At 39.2% G+C, this 27,989-nt stretch overlaps 1 protein-coding gene across 15 annotated transcripts in view; it reads right to left on the reverse strand.

Annotated features, from left to right (window-relative positions):
- Positions 1-27,989, reverse strand: part of PCDH15 (protocadherin related 15) — a 460,786-nt gene that overhangs the window by 67,786 nt on the left and 365,011 nt on the right. For all 15 annotated transcript variants that reach the window (XM_061373834.1, XM_061373832.1, XM_061373828.1 and 12 more), the window contains 3 exons: positions 17,003-17,112; positions 16,061-16,201; positions 1,408-1,535 (listed from right to left, as the gene is read on the reverse strand). In XM_061373834.1, the coding sequence (XP_061229818.1) occupies positions 1,408-1,535; positions 16,061-16,201; positions 17,003-17,112 (379 nt within the window). The remainder of the gene's footprint in view (positions 1-1,407; positions 1,536-16,060; positions 16,202-17,002; positions 17,113-27,989) is intronic.

Genomic DNA, 27,989 nt, shown 5'->3' on the forward strand with positions numbered 1-27,989 from the left:
TTTTAATAGAAACAGATTAGAGACATAAATCTGTGATTTCTTTTGTGTCCTCCTGTGACAATGCTTTTCTGCCCTCTGGTCACCTTTTCTAAGTAAAATGTTTCTGAAGGGTAAAGCCAGATTCCCCTCCTCACCCCAAATAGCCTTTGCCAGTATGCCTGCTCCTTTTCACACAATATGGGGACAAAAATTTGCCCATGGTTAACACTATATAAAAGAAAGAAAAAAAAAAAAGGAAGAAAAAAACCAAATACTCTGGACTAGTTCACAAGGTACACAAATTTCACCTACAGAAGCTTCTGTCCAATAGTCAATATTTAACAGTTTCTCACTCTTCTGCCATTTCTGGGCTTACTTTGGGAAGGACTGCTATGAAACAAAACAGCGATGGACAAATTTAATAAGCTCTGATATTTTCTATTTCATTACTGGTGCTCTAAACACACCATGGGGTCAAACTAAAACTCTTGGCAGGTCATATTTCTGTGCCTTTTCACCGCAACTTGTATCATCAATATCAAAGATATTCCACTAACTCTTAAGCTGAAAAAAGGTGCAGGAGGCCTGCTGAAGTAACAAAATAAAGGCAGAGGAAACAAGCTGACTTGGAAAGTTCCTGCAAGTCAAGCTGTCTCTAGCACAAAAGAATTGCATCACAAGGCATTTTATAGAAAAGAAATAGCTTTTATTCTAAGTTAACCTAATGTCTGATACTAATTACATTCTACATATTACCTTTCCTTGAATTTTCTCTCTTTTTTGAAGGTTAAAATGAATAAATAAATAAGGTTAAAATAAATAAATAAATAAAAATAAGAAATAAAGAAACATAAAAAATACATCCCTGCAGATAGCCAATTTTGCTCACCATTGTGTCACAGTGCACAGACCTGAAATTCCTCTGCTGACCTGAAACAGAAACTGTTTCTTTCCTTTTTAAAGCATAAACATGCTGCTGCCAAAGAAGTAGTCAGTAAAAATTAAGGTAAAAATTAGTGCTGAGCATAAAAGAATCCTCCAAATGTTAACATACTTAAAATGATAGGTACAAGTCTTCAAATGAAAGATGAGCATCAATATAAACCAACAGAAATAAACCTGCCTTTTAAGCTCAAAATCAAGCTTGCTGGAATACTAGGCCAATGCATATCACTCACACACACAGAGATAGAAAGCATCACACTTGCATTCATACTCAGGAATTTCATAAGAAAAATTACCCATTCTGTGCTCACTATAGTTTTTTATGAGAATAAATCAAATGACAATTACTGCCAGTACCTGAGAAGCTCAAGCTTTTTTAAAAGAAACTTATTTTGTAACTTCCTGAAAAAAAATCAAACCAGTAAGTTTATATTTTCCCACTGCAAGTGAATGTTATTAAAAAAAAAAAAAAATCAATCTTACCTTAACTTTAAGCACAGAAGAAAACATTTTAGCATCTTCAGATACCCCTCCAATGTACGTTTTTTTTGTAAAGACAGGCGCATGGTCATTTTCATCCTTCACTTCAATAAATACCTTGGCTGTATTACCTAAAAGAGAGAATGGAAAGTATACACAGAAAATTTTTCAATAAACCCTTAACACCTACCATAGTTCGTACATTTGCAGCCCAAACTGATCATATGAAATAGGTGTATCGATAATACTGTAAAAGTAAATTCATTAGAAAGAATAGCACATTTGCTATGAAGGGTATGAATTTGACGAAAACAAACGGATTTCATGCTTGCTTTCTTTCTTTCTTTTTTTTTTTAATAAAATAATCTACATTCATTGTTTCTGCATTTGCCAATCTTGAATTAAATTTGTACTTTTAGAGAAAATGTTTCCCATTATCTGTACACTTGCACTTTGCTATTATGGATATCTGAACTTGCTTGTAATAAAAAAAACTGCCATGGCTTTCTTTAGAAACCACGATATTTGGGAAAAATATAAGAAAAGATCTGCAACTAATTTTTCAAATAATTGGAAAAGCACAATTAAAGATCTCATAGTTTAGTTACACAGATTTTGGTCACATGAAATTCTCACAAGTGTTAGAGATAATGAACAGGTAATATATACTAGCAGTTATACTGCAAATATCAGCTTACTTTTTCCATTTCCTGTACAGCCTGCTTTATGTATTTTAATTAACTCCCACACAAATACTTAATGGGTGATTCTGCTGTGGTATCTGTAAACTCACAAACAGTCATAACAGCACTTGGCTAAGCAGCCTTGACACCTAATGAATTTACTGTATTAACTGAATGCATGCCTAAACCTGTCCTCATCACAAACCTGGAATGGCCCATGGGAACTCGAGAAGTATCACTTTATCCCTAGGGGTTCAACACATCTTCAACCAAAATACTGCTGTTAATTTGTGTTTTATTAAACAGTTACTGATCCACTCCACTGAATCACAAACAACAACTTCTGCAAGAAAAAAAAACTTCTAGCAAAAACTACAGAGCTAGTACAAAAAAGATACAACTGCACATTAATCTACACTAACATCTGTTTGTCTCTTTCAGAATTGTATAATCCAGAAAGACTGCTGGAAATTATGATATCCAGTTCATTAAAACCACATTTTCAAATGATAAATTGCCTCAATTCAAAGTTGGTTTTCCCAGCTTTTTTCAGTGCCAGGGTAATTTGAACACTGTACAGGTGCCATGCTGATCTGAGTTAGCTTCAAAACACAGTCTCATTAAGAAAGTGCTTAGTAGCTGTATCTTTAGGGGACAAAAAAAGCAAACAACCCAGACTATTTCTTAGATTGCCAGAGTCACCACACCTGCCAGAGTCACCACAGGTGACTCATCTATCTGATCAGGTGATCTATTTGATAGTCCAACTGGTGAGAAACAAATGAGAAGTTCATAAATGTAACTGAAATCTGAGAAAAACATTTAATATGCCATCCAATGCACTAATAGAAACAAAAGCATAAAAAAAAAGAAAAAAAAAGAAATAAAATTACATTTCCTCAGAGGAATAATCAGTTATTAACCTTCACACTGATCTGTAGAGATATGTTAAAGAACTTGTAGGTGCAGTTACTTTATGGGAAAATGACTTCATGACATTCATTATTTTTACAGACATGGGAAAAAAGCCATAACCCAACACCTGAATACATGTAATGCGGACATAATGGCCTGTTTGAAAACATCTCCAGTTTGCTTGTTTTTAAAAGAATGATTCTTTATTTATTACAGTGAAGAAAACTTTCAGTCAAAGAGATACTGAGAGGTCCCATGAATAGTTAAACCTCTCTTGTTAAAATGTATTCTTAATGTTTCTGGCTGCAATACTGAGTTACAGTTAGAAACTGCAGCTACACCCTTTAGGGAAGAAGGCAATTGAAGGAGGATTACAGGCAATGTGTGTAAGTGACCTTGACTTGCTGAGCTAATAAACAGTTATATCAATGGCTGCGACCAGTTTAGTGCTGTAGGGAAGATCATAATTGTATCACATTCAGTACTGGTAGGACTAAACATTTGCAGGCCTGCACTAGCTCTCTCTAACGCAAATTAAACATCTTTTTCATAGTGCTTACTATCTTCATAATTTCAAGCCCGTTTTGGTGAGGTGGCTTAGCCTGATTCAAAGTTTGCTTTGCAGTTTGCTCAAAAACATTTGTTTAATTTGTTGGTAGCTCTCTGAGCTGCCAAAATGCTGATTTGTTTAGTGATGGTTGAACGCTTTGAAAATGAGAAATGAAAGTTATTACATTGAGCACAAAACAAGTTAAATATCCTGCACATATAGAGACTAACATCATCATCGTTAACGCTAAATTAAACATATACCTTCATTTTATCTTACTGCCTGATTTTTAGACACAGCTTATGTTTCATTCGTTCTGGCAGGCGGAAGGGAACACGGCATCTGTGAACTCCTCCCTACCACGTGCTTTTTATCTGATTCCAGCCTGCAGCTGGCCATGGTAAACAACCCCCAGCTACTTACAGAGGTTGCCTTATCTCATATCAGATAAACCTAGAAGCACACATTAAAATCTCTCATCAGAAACTGTGTCATTTTGTATGCCATGGGGATTGCCCCAGACACCTCACTTGATTAGGTCAGATATCCCCTGCACATGGAGATACTCTGGTGCCCAGAGACACATGGTATGATGCTCCTACATCTACCACCCCTGCACCTCCAAAACCCTGCATGATTGAAAAGGCCACCCAACCTGAGCATGTTCTTACAAAGCCTGGTTTATATTCTGGCATTAGACTAATTTTTTTTCTTCATATTCCAAATTTGTTAATGCTTGTTCTTAACTATTGTTTGTGTGTGGCTCTAGCCCTCTTTTCTGGTACCTGAAGGGAGGCAACAACACTGATACTCTCACAGGCAGGACAGCAAATGCCAAAGGATACCAATATTTACATTCATCTTCCAGAAGGGAAATTTCGTATCCCCATGTATGTAAAACCATGTTGCTTTGGTATTCTAGATCTGGAAAACAGCTCCAGTTACATTCTTTTTCATGAATTCCAGGAGTTGAAACCAGAATTTATTCCTCTGTGATACATCTTGTGAGACCTAATCAATCCAAGTAGAATTCTTCCTACTGTGACTGAGTTACCTAAACAGCTGGCCAGGTGAAAGAAGAAAAAACATCTTTCCCTAGACAAAGCAACACAGGACCGACAAGGTGGCCAGAAAGAGCTGAGAAGAAATTTGGTTGAGTGCTACAATTATCTGCCTTCAGCTGTAAAGAAAGTACTTCTCTGCATATTAAGTATACAGATGATACCTGATAAGCAAATAGTTTCTTTAGTTTTACTCGACATTTTTATTGCTAAGACACATTTATTGTCTGGATTTTTCATACCGATCAGTTCAACAGTCACGAAGGTCAAGTCAGCCACCCAGACCCAACGCAAAGGAATTTTCTTCACCACAGTCTCCTGCAAGGTGTCCTGTGTCCCATTTGCCTCTTCTAGTCCAACCCTGAGATGAGCTGCAGAACTTCAGCTGCTTGTAAGTCATCTTCAGCCTAGAAGAACCAGGCATACTGCATGCACTGCTCCAGCTAAATTATCACTCCCAAAACTAGAAGACGAAGTATTTGAATCTTTCAGCTTTTGTGATTTGCTTTAGGAGAGTGAAAACGTCCTTAAAGGTTCTCTAAAGGAAACCTAGGCACCATTTGAAGCACATAAAACTAGTAGGTCATTATTAATATGGAAAACAAAATGAACAAACACTCCAGGGAGCTTGTCAGAACTAGTGTATGCTATCACTTCCAGAAGTTTTTTCCAGACATGCTTGTTGAAAACATTTTTCCAGTATGACTGCTTATCTAAGTAGAGCTAATAATATGCCTGTGTCATGTGAGCTTGTATTTTCTTGCCAGATTTCAGAAATGAAGTTGAACTAAAGCAATGCTTTTTGAATGCTGAGACAGTGTCAACTATGCTTTCATTATCACTGGGGTTTTTTACATTATGCTTTCATCAATGATGCTGCACTTGTCTTCCATAATATGCCAAGCCAGCCACTGACAGAGCTGCTTTTCATGCATCAATAATTTTAACATAAAAACCACAAGATTAAGCAGTGGCTGTTTGTTCTGTAGTAGGTAACAGCAAGTTCTCTTCTGAAAGTTCATTTTAATCAAAGTGGGAATAAGAATTGTAATTCACTGCAGTTCAATAGCACTTTGCATTGCTACTGTTTTAAAAAGTCTGTTGAGCAGTCTGTGCTTTGGCAGGTAAACTAAACTGAACTGCAGCTGCACTCAATCTCACCTTACTAAATTTGGCAGAACCAAATAGGAACCAGCACTGAGTATTTTGCAGTGGCATTTTCATCTAAATCAGCATTTGCCCATAAAGCCTGAACAAGATCATCAGATGCTATATCTGCCCAAGAACAGTGCAAAAAGAAGCTTTGACTAGATGTAAACAGCAATGTGTTTGGAGTAGCACCAAAGCAAGGTCTTATTTAAATCAATAAACCTCATCTTTTTTATCAAATAACCAGGAGCAACCATGGGAGATTTAAGTGTGGTGAAACTGGAAGCAGCACTCAGTCACGAGGTATACAGCTGCGGCAATGGCAGGCTCTGTGATAGGCTAAGGTGCAGAGCAGGGCTCCCCAGGAAACCTGAGGAAGAGCAGGGAGCCCCACCTGGAGCCAGCACCTCTTGTGAGCAGGAGCAATGTGGGAGATTTAAGTGGCCCTAGGGAGCCGCTTGACCAGAGATGTCAAAAAATACAAGGAAGGGCTCTTCAAGTACATAAAGAGCAGGCTGAAACAGATGGAAAATACTGGCCTGCTGTTAATTATGAAAGATGAATTAGTCACCAGCAGTGCTCAAAAGGCAGAGATTCTTGACACTTTCTTCACCAGCACTCTTGAGCCCCAGGCCTTGGGATCAAAGAATCCAGGTTGATGCAAACACAAACCCACCATCACTGAAGGAAGAGCTGGTATGTGAACTGTTGCAGGAGTTCGACCTCTACAAATTAATGGACCCTGACAATATCCACCCAAGGCTGTTGAAAGCTGGCTGACATCACTGCAAGGGCACTTTCCATAATCTTTAAGAAGTCATGGAGACTGGAGGATGTCCCAGAAGGCTGAAAGAAGGTTTATGTCATTCCCATCTACAAGAAGGGTTTAAAGGATGATCCAGGAAATTATAGGCCCATCAGTCTTACTTGAGTTGCTGAGAAAATAATTGAATGAATCCTCCTGGGGGGGATCTCACAAGTCACATGAAGCATGTGACTGGGAAAAGTCAGCACAGACTCACCAAGTGCAAATCATGCTTGATAAACATGGTTGCATTCTATGACAAAGTAACCTGCTTGGCTGAGGTGGAGTGAGTGGTGGATATTGTTTACCTAGATTTATTCAAGGCTTTTGAAGTGGTTTCCCACAGCATCCTCCTAGAGAAACTGATGCATTACAGTCTTGACAAGTGTATTTGTGTGGTGGATGGGGAGCTTGCTGACAAGCCACACCCAGGTGGTGTTGAACAGCGATGTTCAAACTGGGGACCTGTCACAAGTGCGGTCCCCCAGGGATGAATATTGAGCCCAAGGCTATTTAATATCTTTGTAAGTGATCTGGATGATGGAATCAAGTGTACCCTGGCGAGGTTTGCTGATGATACCAAACCGAGTAGGGAAATGGACACCTTGGACAGGACAGCCACCCTGCAGGAAGACCTGCATAGGCTGGAAGAGTGAGCTAACAAGACTCATGAAGTTCAACAAGCACAAGTATAAGGTCTTGCACCTGGGAAAACATAATCCAAGAGAGCAGCACAGGCTGGGATCTACCTGGCTGGCAGCAGTTCTGTGGAAGTGGACTGGATGTTTCTGGTGGACAACAAGCAGTAAGCTGGTGTGGCAAATAAAGCCAACAGGATGGTGGGCTACATCAACAAGGGCATCACCAGCAGAGATAAAGATGATATTATCCCACTCTGCTCAGCACTTGTCAGGCCACAGCCATAACACTGTGTTCAGTTTTGGTCCCCACTATACAAAAAAGACATGGACAGGCTGGACAGGGTCCAGAGAAAGGCCACAAAGATAATAAAGGAAGCGGAAAACCTTTTGTATAAGGAAAAGCTGAGAACTATGTTCACCCTTGAGAAAAGGCTCAGGGGAGACATTATCACCATGTTCCAGTATTTAAAGGGTGGCTACAAAGAAGACAAAGACTTTCTTTTTATGAGGAGTCAAGCAGAAAAGATGGGGGGTATTGGGACCAAGTTACTCCTGGGGATATTCTGATTGGACACAAAAGGAAAACTTTTCACAATTAGAGCAATCGGCCATTGGAATAATCTCCAGGAAGTGATGGACTCCCCAGCATTGGACACTTTTTAAGATTTTATGATTTAAAGCTAGCTCACATTTTAAGTGATGTCTCTTAAATACATTGCTTTGTTGCCCACAGAAATATGAAGTTTGTCCCAGTGGCTTTCAGGGAAACTACCCCAGAGCTGTGTCATAGAGAAGGCAGATTTGCAGCTCTTTAGGCTCTGCAGCATATATTGTCCAGCTATCACATCTGGATTCAGGGACTGGCATGGCATCCTACTTATAAAACCATCAGCACATCAATTTGAAAACAAAAAAGTAACACTACTTGAAAAGTCAATAAAACAGGGATAGGGAATTCATTTTCACATTTTACTTAGTAAAACTATAGCTCCCAATTAGTTTGGAGCAGTTGCAGAATTTTGGTTGAAAAATTAGTGTTATCCCTTTTTACTTTATGATTCTCAAAAGTTTATTTTTTTATTAGAAAACAAAAAAAAAATATTACTTGGAGACAGAACTATTCTTTTACTGTCCAACAAACACAACAAAATACCTGTCTTACCACTGGGATTATAGCAGCAATTTGACAACAGAAATGACCCTCCTTGGGCAGTGCCTTAGCATATGTTTGGGGAATAGGTATACACCACTTCTTGCTTGGGGCTGTGCCAAAGGCATAAAAAATAGTTCTAATAATGAATAAAACATATAAACGATCAATTGAAAGATGCATTTTTGCTTAAAAATCTTTCAATCCCCAAATAAATACCATCTCTACCAAGATCATATATTCACACTTGGCAGTGAATGTAATATTTAGCACAACTGACTGAAATGAAGAAAATGTCAAAGTGTATTTCCCCCTCAGATGATCTAACACTTTTGAGATACCTTACTTCTTGCTTGTTGAATTCTTCTTTTAACTTGATTTTTAATAAGAAATTGTGCTACTCTGAATACATCCATGAGAATTTGGAGGGACACCTGTTTTAGTTCTCACCTATAGAAGTCGGGATACAAACACAAAGATGGCACCTGCTATTTCTAAAAAAGAAATCTGCTTATCAAGCCAGTATAAGCACAACTGTAAAAATATCAGATTCATTGTTTGCAGTGTTTTTAATTTCTTTTCAATTCTTCTTAAAAGACAGTAGAACCATCCACGTGGTACTGTCAGCATGCCTGCATCTCTAGAAACGTGAAAGATGTGCCCGCTGCTCTTCCCTTCCCTGTTCTTTAGTTAGACCCAATCAAGTCAGCAAAAGTAAGAAAGGAAAAAAAAAAGAAAGAGGATGTGGGAGAGATAACAGTGGAATTACAAGCCATGACAGAAGTTTCCTAATGAAGATGCAGGTGACAAGATCATGGATGTAGGGGATTGTTTCACTGCACTTACAACTACATAATGCAAGGAACCCTCCTTTTTACCCCTGCCACAAGAATATGATTTACTTGGGCGGCAGCAGAATCTCACAGTCAATCTTAGACACAACCAAAACAAGACAAAATCTACATGAAAGCAACCTCAGACACAAATACTCCCTCTGGCCTCCCTCTCAACAGCTCATTGAACAAAAAAGCTGTTAACACAGGTAACTTCTAATGAGTGAAAACCTTTCATGTGGCACTGTACCAACTGGTAACACCTTTGCCTGTAAGGTTTAATTTTTAAACAAGCTGGTTACATCCATGTCCCTTTGCAGACAGACACTGGAACAGCCTGGGGGCTACTGTGCTGAGCAGCCATGAAAGATGGGTGAACTTATGCATAGATGGCAATGGTAAGATAACAGAGCACATGGCAACTGCTCTTGGCAGCATTTCAGTGAACAAGAGTGCAGTGGCAGGATGAAAGGGTCATATGTACGGAGCTGGGGGATGAAAAGATATCCTCTTCTCAGCTACTGGAAACTATGAACAGTGCAAACCAGGAAAATAAGTTGTTCACTTCTGTACACAGAGGAATTTAGAGGGCCTTTCTTCCTGCGGTGTTCAAAAGCAAACATATTCTGGCTCTTTTGTAAATATACCGTTTTTTCTATGTCAAAGTAGGAAGCCTTGGTGTCTCCTACTACAGTGCACATTTCATCTGTCTGGCACAGAGACAAGATGCCCACTAATGCTTTAATTCTTAAAATTAAGACAATGTTTTTTTGTTTTTTTTTTGGTAAAACCCTCTCTTTGCCCCTACCTATAACCTATAGTTTTTTTCACCCCTATACTTCTCTACTGTTCTTTCTTATTGCGCTTAGGCAGCACTTTCTCTTTGCTGCTCCCCTGGTTTCCTGTAAACCCCTCTGTTTCCTCCTATCCCTTCCTTCCCTGCTACAAGATTATTGCTCTGGCCATGTTTTCCTTGGTAGCAAAATGCAGGACAGTGAGATGTAGATGAAAACTTTGCAAATAGCTGACAGTGCTAAATGAAGTAAAAGATGATGCTCTCCTTTTCTTTTTCAAGAGGCACTCTTGGTTCAGTAAATGATTAATTGTACTGATACATTTCCTTCACCTCACTAATTCATATCTCTTTCTGAAAGGAAGGAGCTGCTCACTTTGTGACAGATTACAGAGCAGCACCTTCCAGTTGTAGAAGAAACCCTGCCACACACAGTTTTGTGATGTTCACCTTATGTATCAGTTTTTCTTTTCCTTTTTAACCTTATCCATTGAGGCAGAATTGAAAGCTTCTATTTAGAAGCTAATAATCACAATCCTAATTTGACCTATAGCAAACATCAGGCTAAAGTCCATAGTGATAGACAATCTAAGAAGCAAAGAGCAGTCAGAAAATAAATCCAGGGCTGGTAAATTTAACTGAATTAGAGAAGTCCATTAATACTGAATGTCTTTCAGGGCTCAGCATCACTAGTTGCTGATTTTTATAGATAGAATTCCAACCATTTCAATTCACTATAATCAGAAAACCTATCTCTTTTTCCATTCAAACTAAGCAAAAATGCACTGCAATTTCATATTATAAAGATTCGGCAAAAGTAATTCATTTAAGGAATTCAATTCCACTGAAAGAATGTGATTTTGCGTGATTTAGCATCATATTTTAAAAACCCAGTTTACGTCACCAGTTTTATGTTCTCACACTCTAAATGACATCTCAATTTACTTTCTCTCCTCATTTATTAATTTAATTTTTACTACACTATCAGTGCTATCACTAAATCATAGCATCATAGAATGGTTAGGGTTGGAAAGGGCAGGGATGCCTCACCCTAGACCATGTTGCCCAAGGTCCTGTCGAACCTGGTCTTGAACACTGCTAGGGATGGAGTGTTTACCACTTCTATGCGCAACATGTTCCAGTGTCTCACTACCCTCACAGTAAAGAACCTCTTCCTTATATCTAATCTGAACTTCCCTGGTTTTAACTTTAAACCCACTACCTCTTGTCCTATCACTACAGTCTCTGATGAAAAGTCCCTCTCCAGAATCCTTGCAGGCTCCCTTCAATTGTTGGAAGGCTGCTATGAGGTCTTCATGCAGCCTTCTCTTCTCCAGGCTGAACAGCCTGTCTTTGTATGGGAGGTGCTCCAGTCCCCTGATCATCCTCATGGCCCTCATCTGGACTTGCTCCAACAGCTCCACGCCTTTCTTATGTTGAGGACACCAGAACTGCACACAATACTCCAAGTGGGGTCTCATGAGAGCAGAGTAGAGAGGCAGGATCACCTCTTTGACCTGCTGGTCATGATCCTTTTGATGCAGACTAAGATATGGTTGGCTTTCTGGGCTGCAAGTGCACACTGCCGACTCATGTTCAGTTTCTTGTTGACCAACACCCCCAAGTCCTTCTTGGAGAAGTCCTTCTCTGCAGGGCTGCTCTGAATCTCTTCTCTGCCCAGCCTGTAGCTGTGTCTGGGATTGCCCTGACCCAGGTGTAGGACCTTGCACTTCTCCTTGTTGAACTTCATGAGGCTGACATTGACCCAGCTCTCAAGGTCCCTCTGGATGGCATCCTTTCCCTCCAGTGTATCAATCAAACTACACAGCTTAGTGTCATTGGCGAACTTGCTGAAGCTGCACTGACAAGCTTAGTTACAGTTAGTGTAGTATCATCCACTCTTCTATTGCACAGATGAAAATTCAAACTCCTACTTGTATACAATTATCTTCTATAATATCAGAAAGTTAAAAACAATTTGGTATCTAGCTTCCAAGTTCTGCAAAACTCAGCACTGTTTTGTGGCTGGAAGTTTGTCAGTGCTGCGTTACCTAGCTCCAGAAGGCTTTATCATTGCAGCTCCAGAGTAGGTCATCAATTCACTGCCAACACATTCCAGAGCAGTTCACCAATTCGGTGGTATCTAACACCAGAACTGGCAGTTATTAATTGCCACTGAGCGTCATTAATTCAATGTCACATAATTTTAGAGAAGTGCATTCAAAGTCACCTATCTCTAAAGTAGTTCATCATTTCAATGTCACCAAAGTCCACAGCAGGGCACTAATTCTGTCTCATCTCCTTCCACTATAGCTCATCAATTCAATGCCCGAGACTCAGAAGTAGCATTTAACCTTGTTAAGACTCATCAAGAAAGAAAAAGGTGCCGAGAAAATCGAAAGGCATGCATCATATAGATGTAGGAATCAAACCTAGAGGTCAAGGGATGTCCACTACAAAGACATAAGTGATTTAGTTAAACAGATACCTGTAAAATATTTAAAAAATATCATCTAGCAAAATATTTAGCTATCTATCCAGCACAGCGCATATCCAAAACCTAATACATGCTGTATACTCATGGATATCCATAGAATCACAGAATAGTTAGGGTTGGAAATGACCTTAAGATCATCTGGTTCCAACCCCACTGCCATGGGCAGGGAATTCTCACCCTAGACCATGTCACCCAAGACTCTGCCCAACCTGGCCTTGAACACAGCCTGTCTTCACACAGGAGGTGATCCAGCCCCCTGATCATCCTTGTGGCCCCTGTCTCGACTTGCTCCAACAGCTCCATGATCTTCTTACTTTGAGGAGACCAGAACTGCACACAGAACTCCAAGTGTGGTCTCATGAGAGCAGAGTAGAGGGGCAGGATCACTTCCTTCAACCTGCTGGTCACATTTCTTTTGATGCAGCCCAGTACATGGTTGGCTTTCTGGGCTGTGATTCAAACACATACAGCAAGTGCATGTCTTCCTTTAACCTGGACCAAATTAAAACTCCAGTCATTACCAATATCCCTGAATGCAGTAATTCAGCCATCACCTTTTTAAAACTGCTGCCTATCTGGGAGAGCTGCTCTAGTGCAGACTATGAGTCAGAAGTTGTGCCCAAAGACCACTGCTGGAGCCTGCTGTCTCCCTTGTCTGTTCTCCTGTGTCACAGTAAGATTTGAAAAAAGCTGTACATTGCACAGAACCTTATTTCCTCACTACATATGGCCTAGCTGTATTTTATAGAATATAACCTTAATTGGACCTGTCCCAGACACAGAGAAATACAGTCAACTGGCACTAGCTCTCTTTTTCTCCCCCTCCAGGTACATTGTTGATGAGGGCTATAACAGCAACAGACTCTTACATCGCTGTTAATACAATGAAACTTCTGACCACTGAATAATGCATATGTGATACACCACACACACGGTCAATTCTTTCATAACCAAGAAGAAATATCCATGATAATACATGTCAAATTTTCAATAATTTTCTGCTGGTCATATTGGAAAGCATGATGAATATATTTTAACTTCCATCCCATGTACAACTTCTCAGGCTACCTTCTATCACCCGATTTTATGTCATGTTCCCAAATACTTAAACCTGCTAAGTCTAACATTTTTAAGAACTTTAAAAATCTATAAGTTTACCTGAAGTACCAGTTTCAGTATTGCAAGCATGTTCTACAATAGTACCTCTATACAGAAGAAACAGACTTCCACCCTATTTAAATCATTATCCTGAAAAATCTGCATTTTGATCTCTAATCTACACACAATACTCTTAAGCATAAGCATACACATATCTAGAAATAAGCTAGAGATGGGTTTCTTAATATTCATAGCTACTACTGTATCCATCAGAACAATGATTAGAAGATTAATTACAGAAAAAAGACAGCAGAATCAGCCCCATTATTTAAAGATGGCCCTTCCTTTTTAACCCTCAGACTATTAACTCTGTGGATCACAACCTGCAGTGTTGAAAAGGCTCTGTCTGTCATGGAACAACCCTGTCACCTTTGACAGTAAAAGGGGTAGCACTTTGGCTCTCTGCCCGCCAATATGCCGAAGACCCCAGAGTGAGTAGCAAAAGCAAAAAAGCTGACACAGCTCACTTTTCCCTGCAGCAAAGGAGAAAAAAGAATCACACTGTGCTCTAAGCCCTAATTTGCCCAGTGCTCTCTATGCCTGGACAAAAGAACAATGAATTATATCTTGCTCAGTGCAAGTGGAAAGGTGACAGTCTAACATTAGTGACAGATAAAAAGACCAACGGAAAATTTTTGCCACTGGTTTGCCATACAGACCTCCTTGGCACAATCCCTATTTTTAAAGACAGTAATTCTTTAAAAGATGGACTAAAATCGCTCATTATACTACTGGAAGCTTCCAAAAATTTAAAGGAGTTTTTATTGTGTACACATTTTGGTAAGTGCCCAAATCTCGCTGATGTTTAGGAACAGACTGGAAGTGGCATACTGTTTGTGGTATCTCCCCCTGGATTGACAAATAAATGCATATTGGTTATCTGCATAAATCTGAAGTCTGAAATAAATTTGAACTCCATTTGTATTTCATGGTTCCAAAATACCCACACAATGTCCTTTATTGAATGAATTACACACAGGCATCAATAAAGAGCAGGTGCTGAAAGTCTGGCCTTCTGGGGGATTCCTCAGCTCACACAACAGCAAATGCTATGAGACGGTACAGCAGGGTCCCTTGGATAAACATTTAGAAATAAAAGAGGCTAAACCTATTAGTCCATGGGCTGTTTGTGGTCAGGATGAGCCTGCTTTTTTTCCGGTCCTGAAGATTTGCTTTATGAATAACACTGGTGGAAATGCAGAGTAGAAAAAAAGTGTCAGCCATCTGCAACAGATCTGGCCCACAGCTCATACCAGTATAACTGTGACTGCAGAAAGATGACTTGAAATGAACTTACATCCAATTTGAAATGAAAGGAGGTAATATTTTCATAGCCTTTAAACAAATGTTCAACTCCTCATTGTCCTTTTCTCAGTGCAACAGTCCACTGCCCTAGGGTTATTTTCATTGCATCCATGATACAAGAGCAGGGAAAATCTGAGACTCACAGAAACCAAAAATAAATAATAATAATAAAAAACCAAAAAGAGCGACAACAAACACAGCCTGTGTAAAGATGTGTACCAAAATACTTTTTGATGCACTTGTTTTTTAAAACTAGGGCCCAACTGTGGCTTAATAGGAAGTTGTATAGGATAGAACAGGACACTGAGCCAGATGTTTGAAATCCAGACCTTCCAGACCTTTTTTGCCTTACAGGTGGGGTGATAAAATTAATCAAAAATCCTTTCAAGTTACTTTTATTAGAAAACGAAAACCATCCAAAGCAAAAAACAAAACCAAAAACCAAACCAAAACAAAAAAAAAACACCTCACCATGTGAGAGAGCCAAAGCAAACCAGTTTGTAAATAAACTCCTTCCTCCCCAGAGAGCCTGCAAAAAACCTTATCTTTGTCACAAGCAGGTCCTTGCCTCCAGTTTGCTCTCAGTCAGGGTTGCAATAAATCCACTCAGACCCTCAAGGGTGCTGAAGGAGTCTTTTTCTTCCTGTCACCCTTCCTGTGCATGTTCCCCATTCCTCTTGGTAGTGTCCCAGCATTTGCTGTGATACCAGCCCAGGAGGGAGGAAGTCTGTGTTTGGGCTGTATGATGTGTTTACAAAAAAGTAACTGTGACATTCTATCATAAAAAGCCCTTGTTGCACTGAAAATGCTCAATTCATGCCATGAAAACTCTGTTTATAAATAAACATGATTTTAATCTGTACCAGTGAGACTTATAACCATGTAACATGGACAAGTTTTGTAAGGATTTAGCTCAAGACTAATCAGCATGATGTATGGAAAACAAGCACAGATATCCACAAATGCACTATTTGCCGCTCACATACCATCATCACTGTTGTACTTCTGATAATAAAGCAAGGTCACTAGGTAGCGTGCAGCTACCAATATCCTTAAAAAATAACACTACATATGTATATTAAAAAGAGATTTAAAAATAAGAACTTTTAAGCTTACTTTTGGAAGGGACACGCAGATTGGATCGTACCACTTGTAAGGAGTCTGCTTGAACTCGAAGCTCATAACTTTTCACACGTTCATAATCCAGAGACTTTTTAACTGAGATCACGCCTGTTCTGTTATTAATAGCAAACACATCTGAAATCCAGCAAAAACAGAAGTAACTTTCTAAGATGCATAAACACTTTTTTTTTTTTTTTTTTTTAATGCCTGAGTGCTTCTAATTTGGTGATGACACTATTCTCTGAGTAGTGACTCTCTTCAGAAAGTCATTTCCATTCCTCCCTCAGGCTTCTAAAAGCCTGTGTAACTCTTCTTTGAAGCTGTCTTCAAAGAAGCACAGCAGCTGAATCTGACCTGTTACTGTAATAACTAACTTGAGGAGATGCTGCCAAGAGCAGACAAGACAAACAGTCTGCCTTCACAACAAGGAGTATGGAATGGGGAATTCTTCCACATCCCTCCAAATAATTCAGTATAATTTCATAGAGCTTTCAAGGTGGATCATGATGAGTACTTGAGAAAGATGAAAATGCAGGAATGATGTCTTGTTTAAATAGCAGGCTCTAATCTAACAGGTGTGTCTCCAGCATGGCAAAGTCTATAATGCCTTAAAATAGTTTTCTAAGCAAACATTACAATTCCATCAAAGCTATTTATATTCTTAATTCACTATGCCACGGATTCACACCATGTGGCAACAATGTGAATTTTCGCATCAGTGAGAATTTTACTGTCTTCTAATTTTTATTGTAATTCTGTTAAGAAATCTGATCTTTATCTGATCTCTAAAGGCTTGATAATGGCAGTCCCTCCTGCATGTACAGATGAGGTGGAATTTCACCTCAGTAGCTTTATTTCTAATCAATGTTTCTTGAAGACTCCTGATGCACCCACTAGGCTCATCATAACCACTAAGACTGAAATATTAGCACTTACCCTCTTCATTTCCTGAAACAATTGAGTATACAATTGTCTGGTTCAAGGCAGCCGCTGTAACAACGGTGACCACAGTTCCTTTTGGTGCACTTTCACTCACTGGTGGGGGTCTGCAGAATAGAACAAAATTATTTGTGCTATATTCCAGTTGCCTGAACAGCAGATTACTTATTCCTCAGGTTAGCAGTTTCATCCGTTAGGCTGCCAAAGTGAGAGGATCTGTTATTACAAAGAGATATTAAAAAGGCAAACATTTAGCCTTCATCTCTGCAAATTCAAAAACCAGCAAGAAGTCTAACTGACAAGAGGTGAAAATATACAGTTCTTTGACACAAGAAATGGAAAAGCAGGGAATATTTTGTTGAAAACAACAGAAACATAAGAACCACCATATACTGATAAATTGCAAGTAAAATGTAAAATATAATAGCTCTTTTATAATACCCCTACTACTAAAAAGCCTCAGTAACCCATCAGAAATGCATGGCATGCAAGAAAATTTGTTCACGGATAAACCTTTATCATTTAAACAGTAAGCACTTTAAAGCCACATCCACAGGAATTTCTACTCTTCAGAAAGACCCAAAAATTCTCTTGCCAGTCAATTTCAGTACCAAAAGCCAGGATGCTCTCCAGGAAATCAGCTGCAATCCAAGTAGACATGCGCATCTTTTAAGCATTCACTAAATTGTTTCTAATTCACTGAGCACCAATTTGTGTAATGAAAAAGAAAAAATCACACAGATAATCTCATGTCCTTTGTACCCTACAAACACTGAAAACAGAGCATCGCATATTCAGCACAGTTTCATCATGTATAAATAATTAATTTCCTCCTGAAACACAGCAAAGAATTACTTCACTCTTTTTCTTTTACTGTTCAAGTGCTACCTCCTTGGAAAACATGATGAGTAACATTTTGAGATGCTGTTTCCTCAAAGAAACTGTAACTGCTCCAGAATGAACAAAGAGTCTGGGCTGATTTACTTAAAAAAACCCCACCAAACAACAAGTGAGACTCAAGCTAATCTCAAGTAAAATGTTCAGATTTTCATCACAGCAATTAAAGGCTGAATTCATGCTTTAAACTATTCATGCTAGTGAACAAACAAATTCAAAAGGAAAGTTTTACACTCACTTGTAAATGCAGATGCATCTTTACTGAAACTAACATCATATAGAAACTTTTCATTTTAAAAAACTACACTAATTAGGTATATAATAAAATAAGACAGCTAAGGTTATGTTCAGATAGGCCTTTAAGTAGGAATATACTTTAAGGAGTATTTCAGTTTTGCACTGGTCTTCAAAATTCTGGACAGAATCTATATCTGGTTTCATTTCAGAGAATATTTTATGACCTTTTCTTTTGTCTTCCAGGTATTTTTCAAATACTCCACCTCATATTCCATTTTCCCATTCTAAGGGCAGAAAGCTGGAACCCTGGGTTACAATCCTAACTGTTGAACTCAAACCTTTACCATCACACACCAGGAGACCAACAGTCTGCCCTTGACCCATCTTCCATCTTCTTTGGCATGAATATTGGTTTGAACATCCTAGAAAAAGTTCTAGAGAATAACGCTCATCTAAATATATGGATATAGATGAATAGGGATATATGGAATTAAGTTAAAAAAAATAGCTGGTGAATTATTTTTTTTATTTTTTTATTAAAAAAAAAAAAAAAAAAAAGGAAAGAAAAAGACACTGAGTAGTTTGTATTAAGGTGCCTGTTACACAACCTCTTGCCCTGGAGGTGATGTACTTTCCCTCATCTTTGTGGCTGCCTGTAGCAAGTGCTACAGAACACTGGTCAGAAGCTTACCTATACTTTCAACTCTTCCCTTGAGCTGCTATTCAGACTGCCTTCACCCCAGTCTTAGATTCTCTCACTATATATAATATTAAATATTATGGTTTTTTTTTCTTCCAAAGACATATAATTTGAACAAAAAACCTCATAACTGTGTATACACAAACCCCACATTTCATCTAAAGCACACTTTCAGTATATTCCTTTAATGGAAATGGCTTTGAAACTTCCTCTCTCACATATCTGAATTCAATGAATTGATAAATCCATATCAATTAGCAAGCAGCTTTTGTGCTTGCTATGAGAGGCTATAGAGGGAGTGGACAGAAAATTGCCAGAGTGATTGTATTGATTTCATTTCCGTGATTTAACTAAGGTGATCAGGTTCAATGAGAGCAGTGCATCAGCTGAATTAAAACATGCAGCTGGTCTCTTAAGAACATTTTGCTGAATTGCAGAGAACTGAACTGTCAAAAAGACAAGGGTATTCAGCTGACAATAATACTGTTCTATATCCTGTACTATAAGCTGTAGCAAGCTTTCTTTAAGGTAAATTTGTTATTTTCCAATTTTTGAAGGACTAAGATGTACAACAGTGGTGTCTTTTGTTTGTTTGTTTGTTTGGTTGGTTTGGGATTTTTTTATGTTATTGGTAGACCCACTGTATGAAGCTGTTTTAGGGGAAAGGCAACAGTGTTTTTATACAATAATTTTGCATTACTGGATGATAAAGATCGGGTTTTTTTTTTTTTTGTGAGAAAATGTGAAACTAGCAAAGCAGTGCAATTCAGTCCAAACCACTCGGAGAAGACAGAAAACTGACAACATTGTAAAAGGGAAGGGTACTGCTGTGACTTCAACACATGATTGAGATTCAGAGGGTCTGAAGGTATTTTTTTCTCATAATGTTTGCAATACCTTATTGAGCCTCTGACTGCAACTGCCAATATAGTCATTACCCTGCCAGTCACAGGATCTAACCGTACCTAACAGTACATTTCTGTCACTGTCACCTGCATGAGATTGGCACACCACTGCCTTACAGTCCAGTCCTAATTAATCTCAAATATTTTAAATGGAATTGTTACTTTCTGCTCTTCTGAACAAAATACCTTCTGAAATACGTGATTTCTAATATTTCTCCCCAATACTTACATGCATGGACATTGACATGCATACAGTCACTGAGTGCAAGAAAGTCCTGTGCATTAACATGGTAATCCACTTGCATCCCATAAATCTTCGGGTGAAATGCGATATAAACAGCAACTAACACACAATACCACATTGCCACATTACACGCCCCACATGGCCACCTCAGCTGCAACTCAGCTAGCCATAATCTTAATCTTTCTTCCTGAACACTTGCTTTTGCACAACCATTTTACACAATCACAAAATATATTTTTGGACCAATATTTAGTTCATTCACATGCTATTTTCCTGTAACAGTCCCAGCAATGTGCAATTTCAGTTGGTCAATCTTCACTTTAATGACTTCACAGAAATAGTAAACAGTATCTTGTCAGCATGCAAGATAGGACGGATTCCAGGAGAGGTCCCCATTTCTGCAGTGCAACAAAACCCCTGTAGGATCCCTGGACCCACTGAAATTGCCCAAACTCTTCCTGACAACCTGTGGTGAGAAAAGAGGGCATGAAAGCAGTAAAGTGTAAAAAAAGGGCTTTGTGCCATGCTAAGATTGGTATCTCATGGCCTCAGCCTTGGGAAGAATGAAAGAATTTAAAAGTAACAAAACAGATGTTCAATAGTAAGTCTTCTGCACCACTCTTCTGATTTGGTTACCCCTGCACAAATTTAAGATTTGTTTGTATTTCTTTGAGGCCACTACTGCATTGCTTACTCTGCTTCAGTATGAAACCGTGCCACAAAATGTGCTTGTCCCTTAGGAAAAAAAAAAGCAACCCTGAACTAGAAGAAGAAAGGGACTAAAAGAAAGCTATTATTTATATACAAAACACACTGAAAAGAGATACAAATTGAAAAATTATAATAATTTTTAGTTTGCTATGTCTCAATTATGTGTATCTTGATCAGAGGAGGAAATGTAGACAGAACATGTGTCATGTACATTGCAGAGCATAACTACTAACATCTAAAGTTAAATTTTAACTTTTCCTTTTCTTCTTATTTTTTCCCTTTCCAAAGTACATCAGACTCTGGTCAGTTTTTCAATTTGCTTGATATCCAATATGCTTTAAATTCACCATGAAACTTTTCTATCTCCAAAAGCATGAACATGAGATTAAATAAAAAATTAAATTTTAAACCAGCAAAGCCAATAATAAATTGGTTTAGTACTGAAGTTTAATAGTGTGATGTGCTTGTACTCTGTATTAGAGACTTCAGATGACTGCACATTGAGGATTATATTTCCATTCACAGAGGTCCATAATCATACCTCAGAAATTAACTCGTTTTGTTTCCTTGTTTGTTTAATAATATTGCTAAGATTCTTAGCTCAACTTGGTTAAAATGCCATCTGGACCTCTCCTGGTAAAGTCATCTCCCTACCTTCTCTCACATTACAGCTTCTTAAAGTATTTTGGCCTTTCAAGTCTCAAAGGCATTTCACTTGAAACTATTCCACACTCTTCTATCTGAAACATGTTTCAGAGCAGCACACTCATTCCTGCACAAATGCTTTTCATCTGACGCCTCATGGAAAGTGATTTCACTTGGGTTTTTTCTTGTCTGATGCTTTGCATTAAAAGAAGATACATAAGCCATTCGACCCAACTGAATTCATGTATTTTTATGGATAAAAGTCAAGTGTAGACAGAGGACTAGAATGTCTAAAATGAGGCAAACTAACAATGAAGTTATATGGAAACTAAAATAGCTAATTAAACCTCCACAAACAGAAACACCTAAGTCGGTCTGGATATGCAGCTGAGTTTTTAAAATTGTGGAAAAAAGTACGTTTCTAACTGGTGCAGCAAAACAAATAGTAAAGAAACAAGAAAGCAAGATGTAAACATTATGATGTCAATTCTTTTAAACCTTTCACCAATACATTTACACTATTTTGGCTTCCTGTCCATGATCAAATAAAGTACCTAGACACATTAGAACAATAAATCCCCATTGCTAGGAGGTTAATAGAGCAACTGTAACAATCAACAGTTTATCAGAGACAGTGTTTTGATATTTTTTTTCCTCTGGAAAAGAGTATTTTCTTCTTAATTAGATGTATTTTTCAAGCAGTTTATCTTCAAAATGTCCTGAAAAGGGTCATGTATTCCTTACTGTCCTTAATACCCTTACTTGCTGTCTTAATTCTCAGATGGGTTCAAGACATTCTGACCTTTTAATGGTATTTATCTTTAAAACAGATGACAAGGAAATCTGGACACAGTTATAGTGAACCCCTGTCATAACCTATTGTCTTTTAAACCAATTGTCAAATTTTATTCCGGTGAACTCTTTGTCATGAGGCATAATGTGTTTGTGTTATCCCACCAATCTTCCTGAATTAAAGCTAAGGACATGAAGACATGAAAATTTCTGTCAAGATTACTAAGGAAGCAAAAAAAGAAAAAAAAAAAAAATCCCATCAAGCACAATGTAGGATACACTTACGTACTTGAATTGGTCAGCCAGACCGATATCAATAAGATCAGTTCTAAGACCAAGGATAATGCTGTGGCTTTGCTCTCTCATAATATGCTGCTGAAAGCCAACACAGTTTAATACTACAGATGTGTATTATTTCTATTCCGTATTCACATTCCCACAGTGATTTAGTTCTACATTTCATTAAAATGCAACATGGTGTTGAAAGCTCTGACCCTCGTCCTCACCAAGCACAGCTAAGCAGATTCCCTACATGGATCTGGACCCTGTGTTTACTTTTTCTGGTATAGCCAGGTAATATGCAGCTAGATTAATGTCACCATAATATTTCATTGGAAAAAAAATACTTAAAAGGAGAGTTTCCTTTTCATTTTGTAAAAAGGAGTAGATGTTTTTAATAAAATGCAACATAGCACTACCAAAACAAGGAAAAACAGGGAAAAAAGAATGATCCTTCTAGTACACCGTCATCATCTGCTAACAAGCTCATTCATTTTTCAGTGACAAACCACCATTCAGTATCTGCTGTAGAAATAATTTCCAAATTTTTATAACCTGATGCAAAGTGTGCTTTCTTACATTTATTACAAACCAAGTACTAGAACACCACCGTAAAATATCAATTCCAAAGGCAAAGTCATACATATCTTGCTAAAGCCAAGCTTCCATTGACATCTGAGGCAAGTTAGAAATGCATGTTGGTACCTATGCATCACTCCCCTAGCTTCAGTTTGAGGAAAACATTGGCTATTTCCCTCTCACCTCAAAAACACTTAGTCAAAAATGTCACCAGTGGTATTTCACCTGTTTTCAGGATTTAATTAATAAAATGTAAATGTAAATTCTGTTATGGGAAAGGTGAGTGAAGCAGTGGTAAGATTTGGGTATCTTGGGAAAAGGATCAACCAAATGGATGCTCCATATCTTCCATTATCAAACGAAATACTTTTCAGAGACAAAACTAAAACCCCAAGTACTCCTGTTACAAGGGGGGAAAGACCCCCTAACTGAGCACTATTTAAAATGGCAGTGAACTGTAATAGGGAAAAAAAAAAAAGACCTTAATAAACAGAAGCTTAAAGAAATACAGCTCATGAGCAGCCTCATGGAAAAACAACTGCATCTAAGCAGAATTTTATATAATGCCACTTCAGCACATGGTTTCATTTAGGAAACATCTTGATTCCCTGAATAACATTATCTTACTTATAGAAAGCAAGGTATGAATTCGCAAATTACTTCTCAAAGCAACATGTCAGAGAAAAAAGTAAATCAGTAAGAGAATAGCTTTGGAAATCTCACTGTTGTCAACAACCCCCAAAATATTCCCTTCCCTTCCAAATCCCTGATATATATGGCTTGTTTTTTTTTCTCCTGTTCTGCTCTTTACCTGAACAAAGGATGTTCTCAGCTGCAGTCCTCATTTCTGACCAGAACTTATGGATCCTCACTTTTTTAAAACTTGTATCAATGATTCTGTTCCTCTCCATGAAATAACTAATTTCTTTTAATACTTGTCTTTTTGTCTCATGCATTGTAAAGAAAGCTGACCGAAGTAGCAGGATACTCATGATAAGAAAAGCACAGCTCCTTCTGTAAGACCTCAGACACTCATGACATTGTGAGCAGTGTTCCGGCACCTTTTCAAAGGAGGCACCAAATGAGAGAGATCTGAAACATGAAATGCTGCCTATACCCTCAATGCCACTGTGCAGGATTCCCCATTTCCTATTTCACAATGTGAATAACTATTTGACTATAAATATCTTTTAACAGCAGTAAACCAGACAACTGGAAAAAGGCTCTTTGAATAAAGCTTCCAACTAACTCCTGATATCCCTCCATAATTTTGTTTTTTGAAATCCTATGATACACAGCCATTTGCTTGGATGGTCTCTGTGTGTAGTATTAAAAGACATAATTAAGTGGAAAACATTATATTGAGTATTCTACTGTAGGAAGTCCACATGTCACAAAATCTCCTTTTTTTAACCAGAATACATTTTCTCAGCAGTGCTGTTACTCAGAGAACTAAAATGCCACAATACATTTACATCAATAGCCTCAAATTCTTAATTTCATGTATTTCCTCATAAACTGGAACCAAACTTCAGATTACAGGTGGACACATCTTTTCAAACAGGTTGGGGACCTATAATGCAATACTAACAGAAGCTAAAGTTTCCCATATTTTCCTTTTTCTGCTATGAAATGGCTGAACACCTGTTTAATGTGCCCACAGGCAATAATTAGGAACCAATGACGGTGCTTTTGGTTAACATTTCCTGCTGCAGTAGTACACTGCTATTAGCAATGACCTTCTAGTTGCAGAGGATGTGATATTTATTAATTAACAAAGCAAGAAAAAGATCCCAAGTCCCTTTGAACTTCTACTTTTTAAAAATGAGAACATATTCATAAAGAGAACAGACTTGCTAAAAAAAAAAAACCCACAACTTTATATTCATCTGAGGTTCACTTCACATCTGGTGTTCATTGTTTCGTAGCACTGCTAATTAGGATCTGTTAATTAAGAACTGAAAGTGCTGCCATTACTTGTTTGGAAGAAATGGAAACTTCAGGATCAATTACTTGCTCAGACAAAAGGTGATCTGGGTGGAGCCATCAGGACAAAAAAATAATAGGCTGGGAAAAGAGGACTAAAAGCAGTTGATTTGATTTTCCCAAGCAAGTGGGCAATGATTCTAGAATGGCTAGAGTTGGAAAGGACCTTAAAGGTCATCTAGTTCTAACCCTCCTGTCACAGCAGGGATACTTTCCACTTGGCCAGGTTGCTCAAAGCCCTGCCAAACCTGGCCTTAAACACTTCCAGGGATCAGCAGCCAGATTCTATGTTCCACTGCATCACCACCTTCATACTAAAGGATTTCTTCTTAATGTCTGTTCTAACTCTACCCTGTTCTAGTTTAAAACCATTCCCCCTTTTACTACCACTACATGCCATTGTAAAAAGTCTCTCCATATTTCCTGTAGGTCCCCAAAGGTACCCCTTTGCTGTAAAGTCTCCCTGGAAACTTCTCTTCTCCTGGCTGAACAAGCCCACTCTCTCAGCCTAGCTTCGTAGGAGAAGTGCCTCAGCCCTCTGATCATCTTTGTGGCCCTCCTCTGAACTCTCTCAAGCAGAGCCACATCAGTCTTGTGCTGGGGCCCCAGAGCTCTATGCAGCACTGCAGGTGGGGTATCACAAGAGTGAAGCAGAGGGGGAGAATCACCTCCCTCAACCTGCTGGCCACAGTGCTTGTGGTGCAGCCCAGGATATGGTTTGCTTTCCAGGCTGCATGCACACACACTGCTGGCTCATGTTGAGCTTCTTGTCAACTAGCATCCGAAGTCCTTTTCCTCAGGGCTGCTCTCAATCCAATCTCTGTCCACCCTGTGGCTGTGCTTCGGATTGCCTTGACCTAAGTGCAGGACCTTGCACTTGGCCTTCTTAAAGTTCATGAGACTTGCATGGGCCCACCACTGGAGCATGTCAAAGCATCCCTTCTCTCCAGTATGTTGATCCCATCACACAGCTTGGTGTCAAATTTGCTGAGGGTGCATTTGATCTGTCTATGTCACTGACAAAGGTGTTGAACAGTGCCAGACCCAATACCGAACCCAGAGGAACATCACTTGTCACCAGTCTCCACTTGGACATTGAGCTATTGACCACAAGTCTCTGAGTGTGATCATCCAGCCAATTCCATGTCCACTGAGTGGCTCATCCATCAAACCCATGCCTCTCCAATTTAGAGGCAAGGGTACCGTGCAGGATAGTGTCAAAGGCCTTGTACAAGTCCAGGTAGATGATGCCAATTGCTCTTCCCTTATCTACCAATGCTGTGGCCCCATCATAGAAGGTCACCAGACCTAGCAGGCACAATTTGCCATGAGCAAAGCCATGCTAGCCTGTTACCAATCATCCCCTTACTGTCCAGTGGCTCAGCACAGTTTCCAGGAAGATCTGCACCGTGATCTTACATCCAGCACCAAGGTGAAACTGACTTGCCTGTAGCTCCCTGGGTCTTCCTTTTTTCCCTTTGTAAATACAGGGGTTATATGTCCCCTTTTCCAGTCAGCAGGAATTTCACCAAACTGCCACGACTTCTCATGAATGATGGATAATGGCTTGGCAACTACACCTGCCAGCTCTCCCAGGACCCATGGATATATCTTGTCAGTCCCATGGACTTGTGAACTTTCAGATTCCTTAGATGACCTTGAACCTGACCTCCTCCTACAGCAGGCAGCAGTTTATTTCCCCAGTTCCTGCTTTTGCCTTCTGTGACTTAGTGTAGCTAGAGTTCCTGCTGGTAAAGACTGAGGCCAAAAAGTCATTGAGTACCTCAGCCTTCTTCATGTCCTGCATGACCAGGTCTCCCGCTTCCTTCTAGAGAGGGCCCATATTTTCCCTTGTCTTCCTTTTACCCCCAGTGTACCTGCAGAAAATTTTCTTGTTGCCCTTAATGTCTTTGGCCAGGTTGAGTTCTGCCAGGGCTTTAACTTTCCTAACTTGATCTTTGACTACTCTGACTATTTCTTTATGTTCCTCTCAGCCTATGTTGTTTCCACCCTCTGCAGGCCTCCTTTTTATGCTGGAATTTGCCTAGGAGATCCTTGGTCATTCACGAAGGCTTCCTGGCACTCCTGCCTGACTTCTTTGTCAGGATGCATTGCTCCTGAGCTTGAAGGAGGTGATCTTTGAATATTATCCAATTTTCTTGGGCTCTTCTTCCTTCCAAGGAAGCCAAAGATGTGGCTGTTTCACCAGCACTAAGTAGAATGAGATCAAAATCAGCATTAAAAACCTTACTAAACTGTGCAAATGGCCACAGCCTGGTTTGGGCAGCAATGCAGAAATCTCACATGCCATTTGCTGGCACCACTATCCTCATGACCCTGCTGTACCCAGCAACCTTGGGCTCTTGCTCGCCAGCCTGTCACTTTCGCTGGAGAGAAGCAGTGAAAGTAGGAGCTCAGGCCTTGTCCGTACACTGCTGATAACCACCACATGCATCAGGTTCAGCACTTGTGCCTCCCTTTGCTGTCAGTGTTTTGGAGAACCAGCAAAATCTGACTGCCAACCATTCTGCAGGGAGATGCAGTGAGAAAAGCAGCAGCAGCAGCAGTGTCCTTCCCGTGCAGCAAAGAGTCGAGTGGGCTCAGAAGTGGACTAGTAGTCTACAATTAAATGTCTGCATGTTACAGACCTTTGATTCTTTTTGATTTTTGCCTCTTCATACTTTGCATTTTTGTGGAACAAGCAAATAATGCTTGGCTTGGAAAACACTTTATTTAGCGGTTACTGCTGCTGTCATCTTTCTGAAAGTCATATTCAATATCCATGACAAGGACAGACAAGGATCCAAGTAGAAAGGATCCACATTGTTAATGTAGTTAAACTCTGCGGCTTCAGAGTGAAGATGTGGGCTAGGAACACTGGGATAGCCTGCAGTACCAGGTGAAGTCCAGTGAAGGCAGTCAGGCTCACATCTAAGGATGCACTAGAGAGAGGTATCTGTGGGCTTTGCAGTGTGTATCGATGTCCCCAGAAGATGGCCATGTGCAACG

Source organism: Neopsephotus bourkii, unplaced genomic scaffold, assembly GCF_033783945.1.
Source record: "Neopsephotus bourkii isolate Nb327-2 ecotype Australia unplaced genomic scaffold, CSIRO-AGI_Nbou_v1 NB_1634, whole genome shotgun sequence".
In the NCBI taxonomy this organism is placed as follows: Eukaryota; Metazoa; Chordata; class Aves; order Psittaciformes; family Psittacidae; genus Neopsephotus; species Neopsephotus bourkii.